Consider the following 19422-nt stretch of genomic DNA (forward strand, 5'->3'; position numbering starts at 1 on the left):
TAAGGTTGATGGAATATGCCAGCAAATACATCCGGAGGGCCAAAAATTGCTTGCCTGGGTCATAAACTTGGGAGTTTAATCCAGCTCTTCCCCCAGCCAGGTGCCCTCCAGATATGTTAGACTGAAGTTCTTACTGGTTATGCTGGCTGAAGAGGATGGGAATTGTAAACCAACCCATCTGAAGAGGCTGACAAAACTGCCATCTAATGTCTCTTGAACATTGTACTTTCCTGATGTCCCCGTCAATTACACTGCCATTGCGAAACCACCACATGTAATGTGTTTTCCTCAGAAACAGAACCAGAGTCTCTCTGTCACAAAAAGTGATGGAGTTAATTCTTCTCCTTAGAGGGTCAAATGCTAGAACATTTTTCCACACAGCAAAGACAAAATAGGAACAAACCAGTCTTGATGCTTACTATGCAAACAACAGCCCTGTGAACTTACAAACAGAATTTGGGGAGAAGATCTGTACCTGCATAGCTATTAAACACTTTTGTTTTCTTGACAGATAGGGGGCTACTGCTACGTGGAGTGCTCTGCTTTAACTCAGAAAGGACTGAAGACAGTTTTTGATGAAGCTATTATAGCCATTTTAACTCCAAAGAAACACACGGTGAAAAAAAGAATAGGCTCAAGATGCATTAATTGCTGCTTGATCACGTGAGACCCGCCGGAGCAACAGCCACGCGTACTGTGAAGTGTCAGATAACATGCAGATATTCACTTAAAAACACCGCTACCCTATTAATAGATCATAGATCAACTGAGAAGCCGATTTTGGGGGTTGCCATTTGGTGAAATCCAGCAGGGGAGGGAGGAAATCCCAAATGTGTGAGGGAACAGGCACCATCTGTTACAAATACTTTATTCAGACTGGAAGGAATGAACAATCTCTCAGGGGTAACACAATTTAGGACAAGCGACAGATGCACTACCGCATTGCCACAGCGTTTGAGCCCTGCTGTGAGAGAAGGCGCAGAACCCAGCGCTGCTTTGAAGACGTCTGGATCGTCTCCTGCTTTGACCATAGTCTCTGCTACACGGTTTTACAGAATCGGCACAATGGCACAAAAGCTTTCTCTCTTTGCGCCAGTTATCTGCTTTTGTACGTAAGCTGCTTCCTGTTCCAGTATATCCACAACGGTGCGAGGAGGAGACCGGCCATGTAGCCAAAGGTGGCTCCAAGTGAACAAGAAATGGGCCACACCTGAAAGAGAAGAATGCTGTGTAAGGCGGAGAGTTGGGCAAAAGGGAAGAGGTAGCCCCTGATGTACTTTTATGGGTACACTCTTTCAGCCGCATCAAAAGAAGAAACCAAAATGTGATACTGGATCCATTGCAGGGCTTTCACACGCTTTCTAGGAGAATGGCAAAAGTGTTCATGGCCATCATGCATTTCTTACAAACACTAAATGTTGTACAGTTTTTAAGCCACTGTGCATTCAAATGTAACTCAGCTTTTGCTCTCACAGAGGATGCTTGAGAATGCCCAGAAGAGGGGCAGCATTTGTGGAGCTCTTTGTGTGCCTGCGGCACTCCTGCTTTGCGGTTATTTTTCCCCCTTTATTTAATCATGGAATGTTTAAATGGTCTGGAGGCCTTCCCCCTCCATCATCGGAATCTTTTGTTCTGGAATAGCTACAACCGAATATTTGACAATGAAGCACAATGGAAAGAAGCAGAGTAAAGGAAGCCATAGCTCAGAAGCAAGGACAAGGTTCGGGCTGCCTCCTCCCCTGGCTGCAGCAAGGGTGCCTGCCTGCATGGCTGCACTCCGCCATCTTGGCGAGGGGCACATTGCATCAGTTCCTGAAATGCTTCCTGAGGAGAGAAGGCTTCCTTTTGTCTGCAGGAGGCTTCTGATGCAGGGCGACTCTACAGACAGGATGGCAGCCCTTGTCAGTCTTCCCCCCATTACAACAGTCCCTCAGGCAGACCCAAATCTGCTCTGGAACTGGGGTGGGGAGCAGCATGGGAGGATGCAGGGGTGGGGGAATCGCCTCTGCCCCAGCCTTCTCCCCTGCCAGACGTGTTCTGAGTGGAGCTCCACTCGGGAAGTGCTGCTGCCCGCTGGGAAAAAGGAGCTGGCTCCAGTCTAGCCATCGCTTGGAGCTCCTTCCCAGCCCATCCACAGTGCTGCCTTCCCATGAAGAAGCTAGTCACCCTGTCTGGCCATTTGGCCTAAACAGAGAATCGCAGCTCATGCAGGAAGCGTGGGGTGGTGCACACGACCCTCAGTCCCCTGCTTGGTATGAAGGGGGCACCCGTGCACACCTGGCCAGACACCCTCAGCATGACACTAGCCAGGGCCCCGATGGAGCAGGGTGCCCAACTGCGGGACGGCCTCGACGTGCACTCAGTGCAGGAAGGCTGGGGTGGAGCAGGCAGGAAGGGCAGCTCAGGGATCGCACGTGCGGCCTCGTGCCTCTAGCCTGCGCCTGCATTCCCTGCTTGGCCACCATGCCTGAACGGGGCCAAGCTCCTACCAGACAAAGGGAAACAGGCAGCGAAAGGGGGAAGCCAGTTCCAGGAGACTGGAAGCACAAGCCACCCCCTTTGGCTGAGATCAGATCGTGAAAATAGCACCCCATCCATTCTAACGCCAGCACTCTACCTCCAACAGCCTGTAGCCAGGAAAGAGGAGAGCACAAGGTTTGTTTTTTTAACTCGGGTCCCTATGGCCTGATTTTGCAAACATTTATGTCTGAATAAAAGACAGGGTTTCCTTTGCTTTCTGAGGAAGGTAAAGCTGGAGTGAGGGGCAAGGAAGAAGGTCACCTGCTGCCTGCTTCCTTTCTAGCAAGACTGTGTTGGACTGGAATTTCCATCCTTCCCATCTAACATGGCCACTGGCAGTCTGGAAGGTGTCAGGTGGCAAAGCCCACTGTTCAGTAAATTAAGCGGTTTCCTCTTTAGCCCAGCAAAAGGCATTTCTTGAAATTGGTTGCATGAGTGGATTGCTCTGCTGTAGCCCCCAGCAACCCTCCCCACCCCAAATCTTTTGAGGGCACATGGGCAGCTACAGGGAACGGCAGGATTGCCCTTGGAACCTGTTTGGTCAATGGGACGGTTGCTTCGTTATATCACTAACAAGTATTACCTTATACTTATGCCCAACCTTCCCATTGCAAGGAACCCAATGTAGCTTGCCAGGCTTGCTTGATCAGCATTTTATCCTCTCAACAACCCTGCGAGGTAGGTTAGGCTGAGAACTTGTGACTGTCCCAAATCACCCAGTGAGTGGGGATACAGCCCAGCTCTCCCACAGCCCAGACCAACTGTCCAGGCAATATACCCAAATGGATCTCACCCTCAGTGCTATAATGTGGCTTCACAGAGAAGCACCTGCCCGCTTGTACTGCAAATAGGCCCTCCCCTCGTTGTGCACAGCTGTCAGAGCAGTGCAGGAAGCAGTCTGCACAGGGCAGCTTCCCCAGAACTAAAGAAGAAACCAGGCTTGATGTTCAACTGGAAAAAGGCTGGCTCTTGACAAATATAAATGCTTTCTTGCAACTTTCTATTGCAGTTGAATTAATAAAAAGCATTTAAGTCCACCAAGGAGAGTTCAGATTTGAATTGTAGTTATTAAGGGATCCATCCTGTGTGGCTGCCCATCATCTTCTGAACTCAGAAGGTCGCAGGCATCCTGCCAAGGGTGGGAAGAGCAGCAAAGCAAGCGTTGCTTCTGCTTGTCCCACAGCCTGAGGACATTTGGAAGCTGGTGTTGGCCCTCTCAATGTTTTTGCCTTTCTTGCAAGGAGGTGGGACCAAGGCACCACCCTGACTTGGCAGAAGGTTTTGCCTCCCCCTCCCCCTGGAAGGCCCCCCAGCCTGTCCTGAAGATGGTCTGCCATCTTCCATGGAAAAACCATGCCAGTGGAGAGGGCGGAAGGGGCCCTCTTCAAAGGCAGATTCCCCTCTGCGACCTCTGAAGGCTTTTTGAGGTTGCAACAGAAACTACCATTTCCTGTGATTAGGCAGACCGTGTCTGCTGGCCCTAGAATCCTGCCTCAAGTCCACAATGCTTTAAAGAACATCCAGCTGGTTGACATCAACTAGCCATGCCACTCAGATTTGACTTAAAAGATTTCCATGAAAGTGGAAAAGCAAAACTGAAGACACATTAATGGATGCTGACTTACTTCAGTGCTCTTTTATATTTCAGCTGTGCTCAATTTGTATCTCCAAGTTATGCAAACTAGATTCTGGTTCCTTAAAATTAATCAGACGCCGAATTCTGTGGTGAAATCACTTTGGGCCAACACATTGCTCCTGGAAGTGCGTGGGATGCAAGATAAGCCAAGGCGTGCCGCGTCTCATAGCCCTCCACCCTGGCAGGCATGGCAGTCACCTCTGGGTTACAACGTAATGGCTTCCTTGAGCACCCTTTTGACGAACTGATGTAACATGCTGGTGATTCCTGTCACTGCATAGTGTCCGCTGTTCCATCATACTAAGGCCTTTTAAGACACTTTCAGAGAGCGTGCCATCTTGGCCCAACTGGCATTCATGCATTGGAGTCACGTTTCAATAGGGGCCTTTTGGGCGTAGGCCCTAACAGGTGTAGATCAGATGCACCTGTTCCTTTCCCACAGGTGTGTGTATGAGGGTCACAAAGAGAAGACCTACATATCTTGAGTTCTGTGTACACAAGTCCTTATTAGAATAATACACTTGTATTAGGTGGCACTCAGGAATATGAGGCAGGGCAACACAATCCTAACCCGTACATAGGGCTTCTATCATGAGCACTACAATTCTAAGGATCAGAGACCTTTAAATTTCACAATAATACCATTCCAATATGGGCTTGGATATTTGGGCAAAATGTACAACTCAGTTTTCAGGATCTGAATGCAAAAAGAAAAGGGTTACTCCCAGTTCTGAAATGTGGGGGTTGAGATCACTAGCTGAGATTTACTTTGCACTAAAAGCCACAACCTGTCTAAATGTGTTGCCATCTAGGTCTCCTCTTTTGTGCGCTATGGTATGGACCATCTCACCTCACTGTGCCTTCTGCTATTCTAAGACAAGGATACACTAGATTTCCTTCATCTGTAATAAAAGGCACAATTCATGTCACTCCTTACCAGACCCCCTGCTTTTCCCCCATCATCGACTGGGCAACAAGTGAAATGTACCTTGGGCATCAGGGAAAATAATGAAGGCAAGTTGTCCCTCCTTGTCCTGCCCTAGGCTTGCAATAAACAAACTCCAGAAATACATCTTTACGCTGAGGGGGGAGGAAAGAGAGTTGGCACACTGTTCTAGTTTCTCCTAGTTGCTCAACCTTTCACTGCACTGCCTGTTTATGCGTTAAGCCAAAATTTCTGTTGTGTTTTTGGAACTGACTGTGATCTGAATTTCCCACTTGTAAGCTTCGTTTTCCCCAAAGTGCATTCTTTTTCTCCAGCATCTTGTGAAGGTCTTTCGGAGTGTAGCAAATGTGACGCTAATTTTTACATGAGGTGCCTTAGGTACTCTTTACTGACCTTGCTTCAGGCTTCTAGCCACAGGCTGGGGCTTCACAATGCTTTTGAAACCAAAGATCCGCTTGCTTGTTAATGGGGCACTGCATACCTTCCACCAAATGTCAAGAGAGTCTTCTGTGCAAGACAATGTATACTCAGTGCTAGTGCAGTGTGCGCTGTGGCTGGGTGAAGGCTGTACTTCCACTGGACAGTTTCATTCAAAATAAACTTCATCTGGAATTGACCGATCATGAGAAGATAATAAAAATAATACGGACAATTGCGTACTTGCGTTTGTCTGAAAAACTCCTGTTGCATGTCTAGCAGACATGGGCGATATATGCATATTTCAACCAAACCATGAAGCCTTCTCTTAATGGGGCAATCAATGGTTTGATGCATTCCTAGCTATCATCATTGGTGGGGTAAAACGTCTCTCTTTTGTCCATCACAAGGGCCAATACAAATGTAATTGCCTGAACCTCATCAGCACAGCTCAGCGAGAAGCCAAGACTATGGCTTCATTCCTTCTCCACGCCCCTTAAACAAAAGGAGAGAGTTCCTCAGCCCTGTGAGACAAGTGCAACCCACTTGGGGTCCCTATCCAGCCCTCTGGGATTGCCCCTCCTTCCCCCAGCTACTAGCTATTTGATTTTTTTTTATTTTTTTTACTATAGTGCAGTTCCCCCCCATCCTTGAAGGGTTCAGGGCCAGTTCGAAGGCATGTGCTGCTAATGGCAAGACCTTTGTCTGCCCTTGATGCCATGCCTTTCACTTTTGACCTTGCAGCCTAGCTTCAAAGGCTGCTCAGTTGCATGCAGCTAATGTCTGAGTAGGGCAGGGAAGGGTTTGTGAGTCAAGGAAGGGAAGGGACCACTGGATTCCTGTGCTCCCTCCTAACTGGCCAAAAGAAAGGCTCCTTTTAAATGCAGTGCTTGGGGAAGTTCAGGAGTTTGGAGCCCTTACTGTTTCTTCTTTATGCATCCACACTTTGGGCACCTTGCTATTTTGTTTCTATACACTGATTTGTGCCCGGAACTTGCCAATTGCTGCTGAGTTGATTTCTAGTCAATGTAACTCCCCTGCCACAAAAGGTGTCCTCTAAACTAGAAAAATAACCACCGCCCCTCAGAAAGCATTCTTCAGCTGTTCCAACCTTACAGCCATCACTGCTCCATTCTCCCATGCCCCCTTTCCATGCACACCTCCCCATATAAATGACAGAGGCATTTTAAGAGGTGCAGAGTCTGGTCTTTCAGACAGAGGACAGTTTGGGGATGCTTTTAAGCAAGGCAGTTCAAAGCAAGACCTTGGTGTGGTCGGCTCAGTAGATAAAAGATTGACAGGAGCAATAGCTTGCTTTTATTTTGCACTAGTCTGGGAAGAATTTAAGGCCAAGAGCTGCAGAACCACCCATCTAGGTGGGTGTGCCTCCAGCATGGCTTTGAAGCAGGATTTCCCAAACACAAGTTGCCCACCAAACCAAAGGAGGAGATTTTCAAAAGCAGCCTGTGATGTGTACAATCCAGGGGAAAAAAGGATCCCATTGGGCATGCAAAACCCCTGGGGTTCCTGTAAGTAGCTCCCTGGATCCTGGCCACCAGCTGAGCGGAATCAGTAGGGTGTTTTATAAGAATTCTGTTCACGCAGGCTGATCATTTATGCAGAACTATCTTGCCTATTGCAATAATCACAAACTCTGTCCAGGATACGAAACCAAATCTCCGGCTCCATTTTTATCTCCGACTTCTTGTTTCACACATGTGCATTCAACCAAGTAGGAGCGTGCTACAGTGTACGTGAATATGGCAACCACATGAGATCTTTCATGCAGAGGTTTTGCTGCTACAAAGGAAGTGGCTGACTAGGTCAGGAACTTCCACACAACCAGTTCCACCCACATGGCTGCACGTACACACTTTCTGGCCATGTCCCATACCTCAGACTAGCCTTCCCCGACCTGGTGGCCTTCAGAGGCATTTGGATTGCATCTCCCAGAATTCCCATCCAGCAGGGCCACTGACTGGGAATTCTGGGTGTTGCAGTCCAAGCGTGTCTGGAAGGCACAAGGTTGAAGAGGCTGCCTTAGACCTCTCCTTTGTCATGAAGTTGCCTGGTGGCCTTCAAGCGAACAGCCACACCCTCGTTCATGTCCAGCTGCTGCAGTCTCCAGTAGCATGGGTCTAGTAATACCAATCTACCGTACAGGTTTCCTATATTGATCAGGTGCAAATGTGTTGGATGCTGAAAATGTGTTTTGTAAGGAACACGGGGGCTTCAGAGGCTGCATGTATATACAACACAACAAAGTCCATGTTGTCCTGGACTTTGCATTTACAACGCCCTGCATTCTGGGACTGATGGAAGTCGCGGCTCAAAATTATCTGGAGGGCACCCACTTGTCAACCCCTAAATATTTCCCCTGACTTCAGACTCATGACAGTACAATAGTTGATGGTGCAGTAATTGAGATGCAGTTGAACATGATCCCATCAACCTTTTGAAGGATCATGGAATTGCCATTCTCAGGGTAATGTATCCAAAGAGGAGACAGTAAGGGGCAGGGGGTAGCAGCACTGGTCACAGAGATGGGTCAAGCGTTCAGTCAATAGCGTGCCTTATAGAAATTACATGAAGTTAGAGCACATGAAGAGATTTAGTAGGTTATATATTTTGCAAGAGTGAGGGGTATTTCTGTTTTCAGGCAATTCAGTTTTATTTCCACTTTAATTTCATAGCTCATGTTGCATTATAAATAGGCATTTCAGAAGGAACTAATTTTTGCTGAATGGTGCAGTTTTTCAGATTTGTAGATACTGAAAATTACTTGACAGGCATATTAAAAGAGAAGAAACCTCTCAAAAAGAGAGCGAGGATGAACAAAAGGAAGCTAAGAACAAATCATTTTTCAGTGACAGGACTGTGTCTGTACTGGCTGGGAATGGTGGGAGCTGTAGCCCCAACGTATCTGGAGGGCACCAGGTTGGGGAACACAGTTTTGGAAGAGCGGACTAGATTGTACAGTTCAATTAGCATTGTTGTGAGGATAATGGAGCTATGTAAGTTGCTTTGGGTTTCTCACAAGAGAAATGGCATACAAATTCAATAAATAAACATTCGTATGGGGCAGCATACAAATGCAATAAACAAACAAACAAGGCAGGATATAAACACAGTGTAATAATAATTCCAAGGAGAGGCCAAGATTCCAGGCAGCTGTGTTGAATTTCCAAATCAACTTTCCAGTTGTTCAGGGAAGAAGCAGGTCTTCTGTAAAGCTAGTGGGTATTAATTGCCCATTGCAACAAACCACTCAGAAATACAACAGGGCCCATGTAATTGTTGCTGGGGAAAACTCATTTCTCCAAGCTTCTGAGAGCATTGCAACTGCACTCAAAAGGAACAGGAGAGTCTGAGGAAGGCAGCAGATACCAGCAACCCTACTCATGAAAAAGTGTTAGTGCTGCATCCCCACAAGCCCCGATTCCACTACAACACAGTTTATATTTCAATTCAATCTCCATTTGATCAGGTTGGGGACACCTTTTCATATCTTCTCAAATTGACATCAGTGTTTCTTCTCCCTCAATTCAATGATCACATATTTTGAGGACTGGGGGAAGCCTAAGTCCTTACAAGAATACAACCTTCCCTAATAAATACTTCTTGAGTTCAAAAAGTCAGCCACTGGCAAAGAGTTTTACTTTTTCCAATCTTTATGGTTTTTATGGTTTCCTCCCACTGATTCATCATCGATTGTATTGCCTTTGTCTCAGCAATACCAAGCCCCATTTACAAGTTACTTTTACAGCATAACATCTGATTTATCCACATTTTCTATAAAGATGATGGTGATAATTATGATAATAAACTTGGTGAGAACAGAGGGTAAATTCAGACTATTTGTTGTGGTGGCAAAGTTGAAGGCTCTGCTAATTTGCAGCCTGCCAAAGCCCACTGATGTTGTTGGGAGCCTGCCCAGCAACTTCCAGTGGTCACATTGGAAAATATTAGTTGTAGGCTGTTTCCTAAAATACCAAAGTGTCTTGCAAGCACCTTAAAACAGGAGCGGGTAGAACAGAAATCTGGATCTACTAGCAGATCTCTGAACAATTGGTAGGAGATAGTAGTTCAAGGATTTCTGACTTCTGTTGCAGAAAAGCAGAAGTACGTCCCATTACACTGTAGGACTGAGGGAGGCTTGGGGTAGTAAGCAGCGAGTGTTTGTGTGGATGGATGGGAAGCTCTATTCAGCTCGGGTCCTCAAAGCAAATTTCTGAGCTCCCAATTTTTTCAGCCTAACCATTCCTTCCGTCATTCATTTTTCGATTTATATCCTGCCTTTTTCCTACAAAGGGCTCAAGGCAGCATACATCTCCTCCTCCATCTTATCCCCACAACAACAACCCTGTGAGGTAGGTTGGGCTGAGAGTCTGTGACTGGCCCAGTTGGCTCCATGGCTGAGCGGGGACTAGAACCCAGATCGCCCGAGTCCCAGTTCCACACTCTTAACCACTACACCACACTGGCTCTTTGTAGCATGCTAGAACCTAACCGTGGATCTCAGGGTTCTAGCTCACCTTTGTTTTACAGACAAACATACTTTCTGTGATGGTAAAATTTGGTAGACTTTGTCAGACCCCAACATGGGCTCTAGTCTATGAAAGGTTCTGCCAACAATAAACCCATTTGTCTTTAAGGTGTTGCAGGGCTCCTTGCTGTTTTCAGAGCAACACACAGGCATTCCTCTGGAGAGAGTTCCTTCAATTCTGGTCCCCTTTGAAGATGGGAGGCTGCTCATAATGTGCCCAACAATGTGCTGACAGCCAGAGTGGCCACTGATGGCCAATGTGCTGATTGCCATCCCTGCCTTTTTTGTAATGTTGGTGCCTCTTCTCAGGCACCCATGAATTTCTGCCTCTCTCTTTGCCTACTCTCCCCTCCACTCACACTGACTTCTGCTTCCAGGCCAAGCTGGGGTCCATGCCAGGTTGTGGCTTGCTGCCTTGCCTAATTCCATCCACCGATCATCTGCTGATTCTGTATGTGGATACAAATGGCTAGGACACCAATTCACTCTTGACAATTGGACATTTGCTTTTTTTAAAAAATAACAAAACAAAGAAAAGCAGTGACCCGATCCTTTCCTGATCTCTACATCCACATTTTCGAAAGAAATGTGCACACACCCTTTACACCTCATTGGTGGCGGGGACTGTGTGTGAGAGAGAAACCCAGTTTACACATAACTCACAATCTGTCAGGGTCATGTGTGCAATTTAATATCCAATCTGCATCCAGAGTGACTGGAGGTTGCTTCATGGTATGTGAACTATGGGTTAATCGTGGGTTAAAAAACCAAAGTTAACCTGCAATTAGTTGGGCAGTGGCAGTGGCAGGTGCCATGATGTGAAACAGAGAGGGAGGAAAAGGGGGAAATTCATTAAAGGAGAAAGTTAGAATCAACCCATATTCATTTAAATCTGAAATAAAATCTATGCAAAACCAATAAAACTCAATTCAAACTTTTCTGCTGCGAAATACTTTATGCCAGAAAAAATTATTTCTCCCAGTTGGCCTGTACCAACTGTGAGAATATTTTAACCGACTTCCCATCGTTGACAGAATCCATTGATGCCCGCTCTTGCTCCCCTCACTCCACTTAAAAGGGGGCTTTTACACCTTTTTTTTAATGTAGGGAAGGCAGAGGCTCTGCAAATTCTAAAATGGCATCAACTGCCAAAAGGAATTCAGGCATGCTGAACGTACAGCAAGCTTCACATCTTCCCCATAACCAGCAAAAAGCTCACACTTTGGCAGAGCTCTGTCTGGAAGTGCAAAGTATGCTCTCAGGGCAGGACTCAGCCACGCCACTCCTGCAGATCAATTTGGATCCAGTAGCCATTTCAAGTGCACACTGCTAAGTGGTTTTAATGGACAGAAGCTACAACACCACAGGCCACATCCTCGGATGACATGAGAGCACATGGCCTGCCTGACATCAGAGCAGCCACATCAATGGCCATGGGTGGGGCTGCAAGAATGACATTTCCACCCTGCTGCTGAGCAACGAGGCAGGACGTTTGCCCAAAGTGAACCAGAAACACTCAGCCCTGTCACGCACTCTGCTCTCTTTTGCTCGCTGGGTGCGCATGATGGCTTAAGCTGGTATAGCCCTCCCAGTCCCTAGTAAAGTTCTAAGAGGGTTGCTTCCTCTCCAACAACCCCTGCTCAGCAGGTTCAGCCAAGAAGCCAAAGCAGCCACCTGTCAGGGGCTGAATATTCAGAAAGGTTGCTGGCACACAGCACAGCCCATGGAGAACCGCTGTGATCATGTGAACTGCCGCCTTACTCCTGGGGTGTGGCTAGGCCTGGACTCACAGGGCCCAAGCCCTGCATCTTGCTGCAAATGATGGAAACTGCAGTCCAACACATCCCGGGTGCACAGCTTGGGGAACGTTAAGTCAGCATATGTACATTTTATGCAGATTTGGGTCCTATGATCCTGAATCTTTAAGATCTTGGCAATGGCCTTGCTCTGCCCCATCATGACAGCAGCCTCATCATCTTTCAAGCAAGGAAACAAAACTTTCCTTGTGAACAAACTGAGAGAAACCTGAGGAAAAAGTTTTACTCCTATGTCCTGTTTTGATTGACTGGGCTAATACTGTAACCCCCTGAAGTTTCCTACCACTGGGCTCAATCAATTCTTGCGGGAAAGGTTGTGTGATGGCCATTTTCCAGTATACCGAAGCCTCCACATCTGGTGACAGTATACTTTTAAATATCATATGGTACAGGACAAACAAGGGGAAAAACTGTTACCTCCAGCCCCTTTTGTGTCTTGAAGGCCGCTCTTGGAAACAACTCTGGACAAGATGGATCATGGGCTGATCCAGTCATGTTAGCTCAAAAGGAGATTAAAAACAAACCTGCCATGGTCGATCCCAATCCAGGGGAATAGGAAATGCTCCAAACCATGCTCCTACCACACTGCACAAGGTTGTAATCTGCAGACTGTTGTCCCAGATGGATGTGGCTCTGGAAAAAATGAAAGGAGCAGGCAACTTTTTTAAAAATATACACATTTTTCATTCAGTCATGCTATTTGACATCTACTCAATGACTGAAATCCTAAGCATGTTCATTAGGACACAAGTGTCACTGAATAACAAGACTTACTTCAAAGTGTGGGGTGGACCCTTCCAGATATTCTGGCCTACAACTCCCATCAGCCCTAACCAACACAGCCAATGACAAGCATGCTGGAAGCTGTAGGCCAAATCATGCACAAAGGCAGGGGAGAAAGTTAGGAAATTTGATGAATTCAGACTACAATGACAAAAGCAAAGAACCCTGTGATTTCTCATGCAATCCCTCCCACTCTAAAGCGGCCAATCTGAGGCCAGTCCTTACTATACAAAATACACACTTACAAAAATGTAACATGATCTTCTATCCTTCCCCATACTTAATAGGCAAGACGATGATGGACGACTGGTGTGTGCGGAATCCACCTGGGGATGGGATCCATCAGATTCCCTGGACCAGGCTCCCCATGCTCCAGCCTGCTTTGTTTGTGGCCCCAAGTTTGCAAGCATCTGCAGGGCACTTGCCAGGTACCTAGCCCCGTCTGCTGTGCAAGCAGCATCCCTCTTCCACAGCTTTTGTGTTGCTGCGCTTGAGGCAAAAGAAGGTTGCGAGTTGTGCAGCCTTCATTTTGCAAGTGTTCACAGATGTCCATTTGGCTCAGTTCACTTTCCAAGATCAGGCCAGGCCACGCCAGGCAAAAACACAAAAGCCAGCCTGCAAATGCTGGAGGGATGGATTCTGGTATGTTTCATCCCAACCTGAAGCTGTATTAGGATCTGGGCTGCTCTGGTGGCCAGAACCAGAACAACTACCAGCACTGTATTTGCAGGATTGGTCCCAAGGCTTGCTGGAGTTCTCATTCTACTGATGAGCAGCAGCTGGGAGTCCTGAGGAAGAACTGCACAAAAGCAAGCTCTTCCCTCCAGAGCTGCCCTTAGCAACACAGTTCCTCCAGTTTGCTGTAGTACCTGCTCCTGGTTTTGTGGTGTCTCCTGCCTCGCCTTGTTGCCTCAGCAGCACAGGTCCTCCTGTTTACTGCTATGCCTGCATCCTGCCTGACCTTTCCTGCTCCTGGTTCCTGCTGTGTATCCTGCCTCTTGCCACGTCTCCTGCCTCGCCTTGTTGCCTCAGCAGCACAGGTCCTCCTGTTTACTGCTATGCCTGCATCCTGCCTGACCTTTCCTGCTCCTGGTTCCTGCTGTGTATCCTGCCTCTTGCCACGTCTCCTGCCTCGCCTTGTTGCCTCAGCAGCACAGGTCCTCCTGTTTACTGCTATGCCTACATCCTGCCTGACCTTTCCTGCTCCTGGTTCCTGCTGTGTATCCTGCATCTTGCCACGTCTCCTGCCTCGCCTTGTTGCCTCAGCAACACAGGTTTGCTCTGGTGCCTGCTCCTTGCCTCACCATTCCTGGTTCCTGCCTTTCTATGTCGCCTTGCTCTTGTGCCTGCTTCTTGCCCAACCTATGTCATGCCTCATCTGTGTATCCTGCCTTGCCACGTTGCCTCAGTAATGTTGGGCTTCCTGTAAGTTGTGGTGTAGTGCCTGCATCTCACAGGACCCTTGCTGTATCTGGTTCTTGTTTGCTCATATATCCTGCCATGCAGTTTCCCACTCTGTTATCCTGTCCAAGGTACCTGCACCTCTGCTTGTCCTTCTGCTCCTTGACCCTTCACTTGTTCCTGACCACGTCCTTGTTCTGCCCTCATGTATTCTTCTAGTTCCTGGTCTAGGCCTGTACCATGACTACGACTTGGGACTTTCCATTAGACCGTGCTTTTGGACTCTGTCTTGCCTGAAGTTCTGTTGCCCTGGTGCCTCTATTACTCTTGCCTTGTCTCTGGCTGCCGAGATCCCAGCCCCGGGCCCTGACACCCTGGATCATGTGGATTTTACATTACAAATGATCCCCATTTCTTTTCAACAAGGCCCTGCCTCGACACCTGGGCCAGCTGGAGAGGTTCTTTTGCATGTCCCACTGCCAAATGATGTAAGAATGGTAGAAACAAGGAGAAGGATCTTGGATGTTGCAGTGCCCAAACCATGGAACTATCTGCTGCAGGAAACCTTTCTGGACCGTCCAAGTGCCAACTAAAAGCATTTGCTTCGTGTTTTGCTTTGTTCCAGTCTGCCTCATTTGAAACCCATTTGGCTAAACTCTATTTGTTATTTCTCTGCTTTTGTTCAGGTTTGTCCTTAAATTGCATCTGCTTCTGGATGGTGAGTTGCTTGCCACTTAGGTATTTTGTAAGAAATGGAAAGATAAATTAGAAGCAGGAAAAAAATAACCCCACTGCCCCCACAAAATCTAATATGCCTTTGTTGAAGTGCACACAGATAGAGGTAATATTGGGACCACATGTTACACAACCAATATTTTGGCTGCGCAACGCTGTCTGTAGGGCAATATCCTTTATGGGCCCCTTGCTTTGGCTTGTGCCAACTTAAAAGAGTAGTAAATAACACAGCCATAATGATCCTTTGCTGTCTATAGAAGCATCATTTGTTTCTTCAGTGCTTGGAGTCTGCAGATGCATTGCCATCTGGCTGCCATATTACAGTGCCTGTATATGCAAAGAGTGATTGTAGCAACTTTTCTGCTAGCTCCTAAGTGTGCGCAGCAGACACAAAATTAAACCAAATGCACAAGGCTGAAACAACATTTCAAATTTGTAAGTTCACTGGCGCCTACAAAACCAAGCCCAGCATAAACAAATACTTCTATGTAGACTGTAAGGGAGTATTTCTCACTCACTCTTATACATTCATCTCATTATGTGCTGTGCTTGGTCATGGGATCTCTGAACAACCAACTTTGACCAAGGTAAGAGAGAGACACACACACCCACCGAAGCAAAAAGTGCAATGCTTATGCCAGACATAGTTCCAGCAAAAAACTAGTTAGATTTATTGCTCTAGTCGTTTAGTCACTGCTTGTTGGGAAAAAGCTCAATAATTCCACTATGCCCCAGCCAGCATAAGAGACACATGGGGGGCACGTGAGGTCATTCTCCCCAGAAAATGAACCAATTAACAGCCACGTTTTAGGATCTTCGCTAACTACACACCAACATGAGACGGCTTACGATAAATAAAGCTAAACCAGTAAAATCTACAAATTGTGCAAGTAAAAGAAAGTGGGCAAAGAAACAGCAGATGATACTCCAGGTGACAGGTGCAAAACAAATACACAGACAGATGGGAGAAGATTCTGTAGTGCATATTCTGCAGTTTCAGCCTGTGGTTATGCAATCCTATGCATGTACAGCAAGGAGGAGGTCCTGTTGAGTTCAATGGTAGCTACTCCAAGGTATACACGGGCGGGAGAACCTGCGCCCACAGGGCCCACAACCCATCAATGGTCTTTCTGGGCTAACCAGACACTGGAGGTCCACTCTTTGCTTTCAGACCTCAGTGTAGAGCATTGTATATGTGCATGAGGACACACAGAAGAGACCCAAGGCAAGCAAGCAAGCCCAGAGCTGAATCCAGAATTTATAGTGGAAGGAGGAGGGGGAAGCCAAGGCTGGGCGCATGCAGTAGTACCTGGAGAGGGCTATTCACGCCTACTAGTTCTGATGGGTACGTGATCAGCGGCCGTACGCTCATGTAGAGCAGTTACTGGAGAACACCAATGGGAAGGGGCTGCTTGCAGGCTTTCTGTGGGCAACTGGCTGGCCACTGTGTGAACTGAATGCGGGGCTTGATCCTCTGATCAGCAGGGCTCTTCTTTTGTACTTGGGAATTCTGGCTCTGTGTCAGCAGCTCCAGGAAGGCAAGAAAATACATCATTTTGATTAGAGCCGAACCTGTCCTGCATGGGAGGGTTTCTATGCAGGAAGTGGCCAGCCGGCATCTCAAGTATGAGCTTGTGCAGGAAGCGGTGGTAATGTTTAAAGAAAGGTGGCCGTTCCTCCTGCCCCGCCCACTCATCTCCTACATCAGGGGTAAGCAGAAAGGAGATTGATTGTGAGATGCTTTGGATGTCAGTTCTCAGCATTCATGACCACAGGGCACACTGGCAGAGCCTGATGGGAGTTAAAGTCCAAAACATCTGGGGGCACCAGGCTGGGAAAGAATGCCTAAAATCCTTGCTCATAGTACTAATCAGAAAGAGATAGAGAGAGGGTGGCTCCACTTTTTAGGTTTGTCAGAAAATCAACAATGGACAGAAATTATTTCTGTGAATCCAGACTGGCTTTTTCTGAGTTGTACAGACTCTGGAGACTGGCATTTTACTTCCAGGGAAAGGGGAGTGGAGGGAATTTGTGCCAATGCAAGTAGGCATTTGCAAACAAGCAGAACTGTCCTACCAAAAAATCTGATTCTGACAATGATCAGACAACAGAGTGAAAGAGGCTTGACAATCCACCAAACACAGAAAGTACACATTCAATAAAATCTGCTTCATTTTGGATGACAGGTCCACCCACCACTAAGTGCAGCTGCTGATCCGCAGACTTCCACCGAGAGAAAAAGGAGTCCCGCATCCCTGGCATGCAGAATTGCAGCCTAAATTATACAAACAGCCTAACATTCAACGTGCAGATGACCAAGCACACTCTGGGGCGCCTACTGAGCAGAGTGCTGGAAGCAAGATGTTTCATTTTGCTGCCTCCACTGCATCTCTGTGCAGACATCCAGGGCAGCATTTTCAGGTAGTCTTGGAACTGTTCACGGCCTCCCCAGCAAATTAGGCCCTGATCTTCGCTAAGATGTGTGCCCTTTTTTGCACCACACTTCAAGGACAAAATTGCCTGCTGCCTCCATGAACTCAATGCTGTTGTTAGCACAGCCCCTGGCAAGGATTCTGGCATCATCATCTGCCCAAGTTTGTGGATCCATTCCCATTGCTGTGGCCTCCTGACCCAGACAAGGCGCTTATAGAAATGTAACTGGACACATCCTATCAATTCTTGCCCCTCCTGACTAGTGAAATCCATTTGGGGCAGTAAAGTTGGATGGATCCAGGAAGTGGTAACGGCATTTCCGTCCTTAGCAGGAAGTAGTGTGATCACTGATGAAGAAACAGCCTAGGCACAAAGATGGCCTTCTTAGGAAAGGTACTTGAGTGGCTCATGGCAGAACAAATGCAGGCAATCTGGGAGGATACCGATTATCTAAATCCACTCCAGCCTAGGCTTCTCCTTAGTTACAGATTCAAATCAGCCTGGGTCATGCTGATGGATGACCTTTACTGAGAGAAGGACGGGAGGAATGCAAGCCACTTAAATTTGCTCAGTCTGGCAGCAGCTCTGATGCAATCAGCCATGGCACCCCCCTGGATCAACACTGTGGGTGGGGCACTGGAGGCAGTGCATCAGCAGAGTCAATTTCAGAGAGTGATATTGGATGACTTTTCACTGGCCCTCTGGCAACTGAGGCGTGGGGGTTGGAAAGACACCACCCTGACCCAAATGAAGCTGCTGGGAGTGGTAATTAGTGGATTTGCCGGTTCTGCATGGGATCGCACTCCCTTTGAAAGATCAGGTGCAGAGTCTGGGCACAGTCTTAGATCCATCGCTGTTCCTAGAATCCAGCTGACCATGGTGGCTTGGAGTATCTTCCAGCAGCTTTGACTATTTCCTGTCTTCACCCTCTTCTGCAGAGGGATAGCCTGGTCACAGTGGTACTAGTAATCCCAAGACTGGATTACAGCCAGGGACTGGCTGTATGCGAGGGTGACCCTTGTGGCTGGTCCAGAAGCTGGGAATGGTGCAGAATGCAGCACTGCGTTATTCCTTTTCAACGTGCAACTCCTTTGCTGAGGGAATGGCACAGGCTGCCTTTCGCTACTGGGCCAAATAATAATAATAATAATAATAATAATAATAATAATTATTATTATTATTATTATTATTATTATTATTACATTTCTATGCTGCCCCTTGCCGAAACCTCGGGGCGGCTTACAACATGATAAAATACATTGAAATACAATAGTACATAATAAATTACCATTAAATATAACAATACAAAAAATACATTGATTTACAAATACAAAATTAAAATTATCAGTATAAAATAAAAATATAGGAGGAGAAAGAGAAGGAAGAAGAAGTTGCCCAGGCCAGATCATATGTTTTAACAATTGAAATGATGTTTAAATAAAAAGGTCTTTACCTGGCGCCAAAAAACCAGTAACGACGGTGCCAGGCGGACCTCTTTGGGGAGTGAATTCCATAGGTTGGGCGCCACCGCAGAGAAAGCCCTCCTCCGGGTACTTACTCTCCTAATTTCTTTCATGGAGGGTTCCCGGAGAAGGGACTCTCCCGCAGATCTCAAAGGGCGGTCGGGCATATACGGACGTAAGCGCTCGTTCAGGTAGCCAGGACCCAAGCCGTTTAGGGCTTTGTAGGTCATAATCAACACCTTGAATTGGGCCCGGGCTTCAATGGGAAGCCAGTGAAGCTGATGGAGGACTGGAGTCATGTGAGCATAACGCCCCGTCCCCGTCAGCAACCTGGCAGCTCTATTTTGCATCAATTGAAGTGGGAGTGTATAAAGCCCTCAACTTGGGGTCAGGATACCTGAGAGTGCCATCTTCCCCAGCAACCTGCCTGGTCACTTAGGTCATTGGATGACATGGCCCAGGTGGTTCCGTGCGGGTCTGCAGCCTGACTCGTGCCCACTGGGAGAACAGCCTTCAGTGCAGCAGCTCCATTCCTCTGGAACTCCCTGCCTCTTGAGATCAAGCAGGCACCAACATTTATGGTTTGTGTCGTCTCCTGAAAATCCTTTTATTTCAGGATGCTTTCTCACAAAACCCTCATTTTTTGTGTTTAACGTATTATGTTTATTCTTTTACCTTTTAGTAATCTTTTACTGTTCCCCACTCTGAAAGCCTCACAAAAGAAT

General features: G+C 47.1%; 2 protein-coding genes across 2 annotated transcripts in view; one reads left to right on the top strand and one right to left on the bottom strand.

Annotated features, from left to right (window-relative positions):
- The window catches only part of RHOQ (ras homolog family member Q), a 33156-nt gene extending 29599 nt beyond the window's left edge, over positions 1-3557 (top strand). The window contains exon 5 of the mRNA XM_044428554.1: positions 512-3557. Coding sequence (XP_044284489.1) covers positions 512-667 — 156 coding nt within the window. The 3' untranslated portion in view covers positions 668-3557. The remainder of the gene's footprint in view (positions 1-511) is intronic.
- The window catches only part of PIGF (phosphatidylinositol glycan anchor biosynthesis class F), a 36928-nt gene continuing 18358 nt past the window's right edge, over positions 853-19422 (bottom strand). Inside the window, exons 5-6 of the mRNA XM_044428553.1 lie at positions 12407-12515; positions 853-1210 (exon numbers count right to left, since the gene is read on the bottom strand). Of these exons, the coding sequence (XP_044284488.1) occupies positions 1097-1210; positions 12407-12515 (223 nt within the window). The 3' untranslated portion in view covers positions 853-1096. The remainder of the gene's footprint in view (positions 1211-12406; positions 12516-19422) is intronic.

The sequence above is a fragment of the Varanus komodoensis genome, unplaced genomic scaffold (genome assembly GCF_004798865.1).
Source record: "Varanus komodoensis strain SLA01 unplaced genomic scaffold, ASM479886v1 scaffold2, whole genome shotgun sequence".
Lineage (NCBI taxonomy): Eukaryota > Metazoa > Chordata > Lepidosauria > Squamata > Varanidae > Varanus > Varanus komodoensis.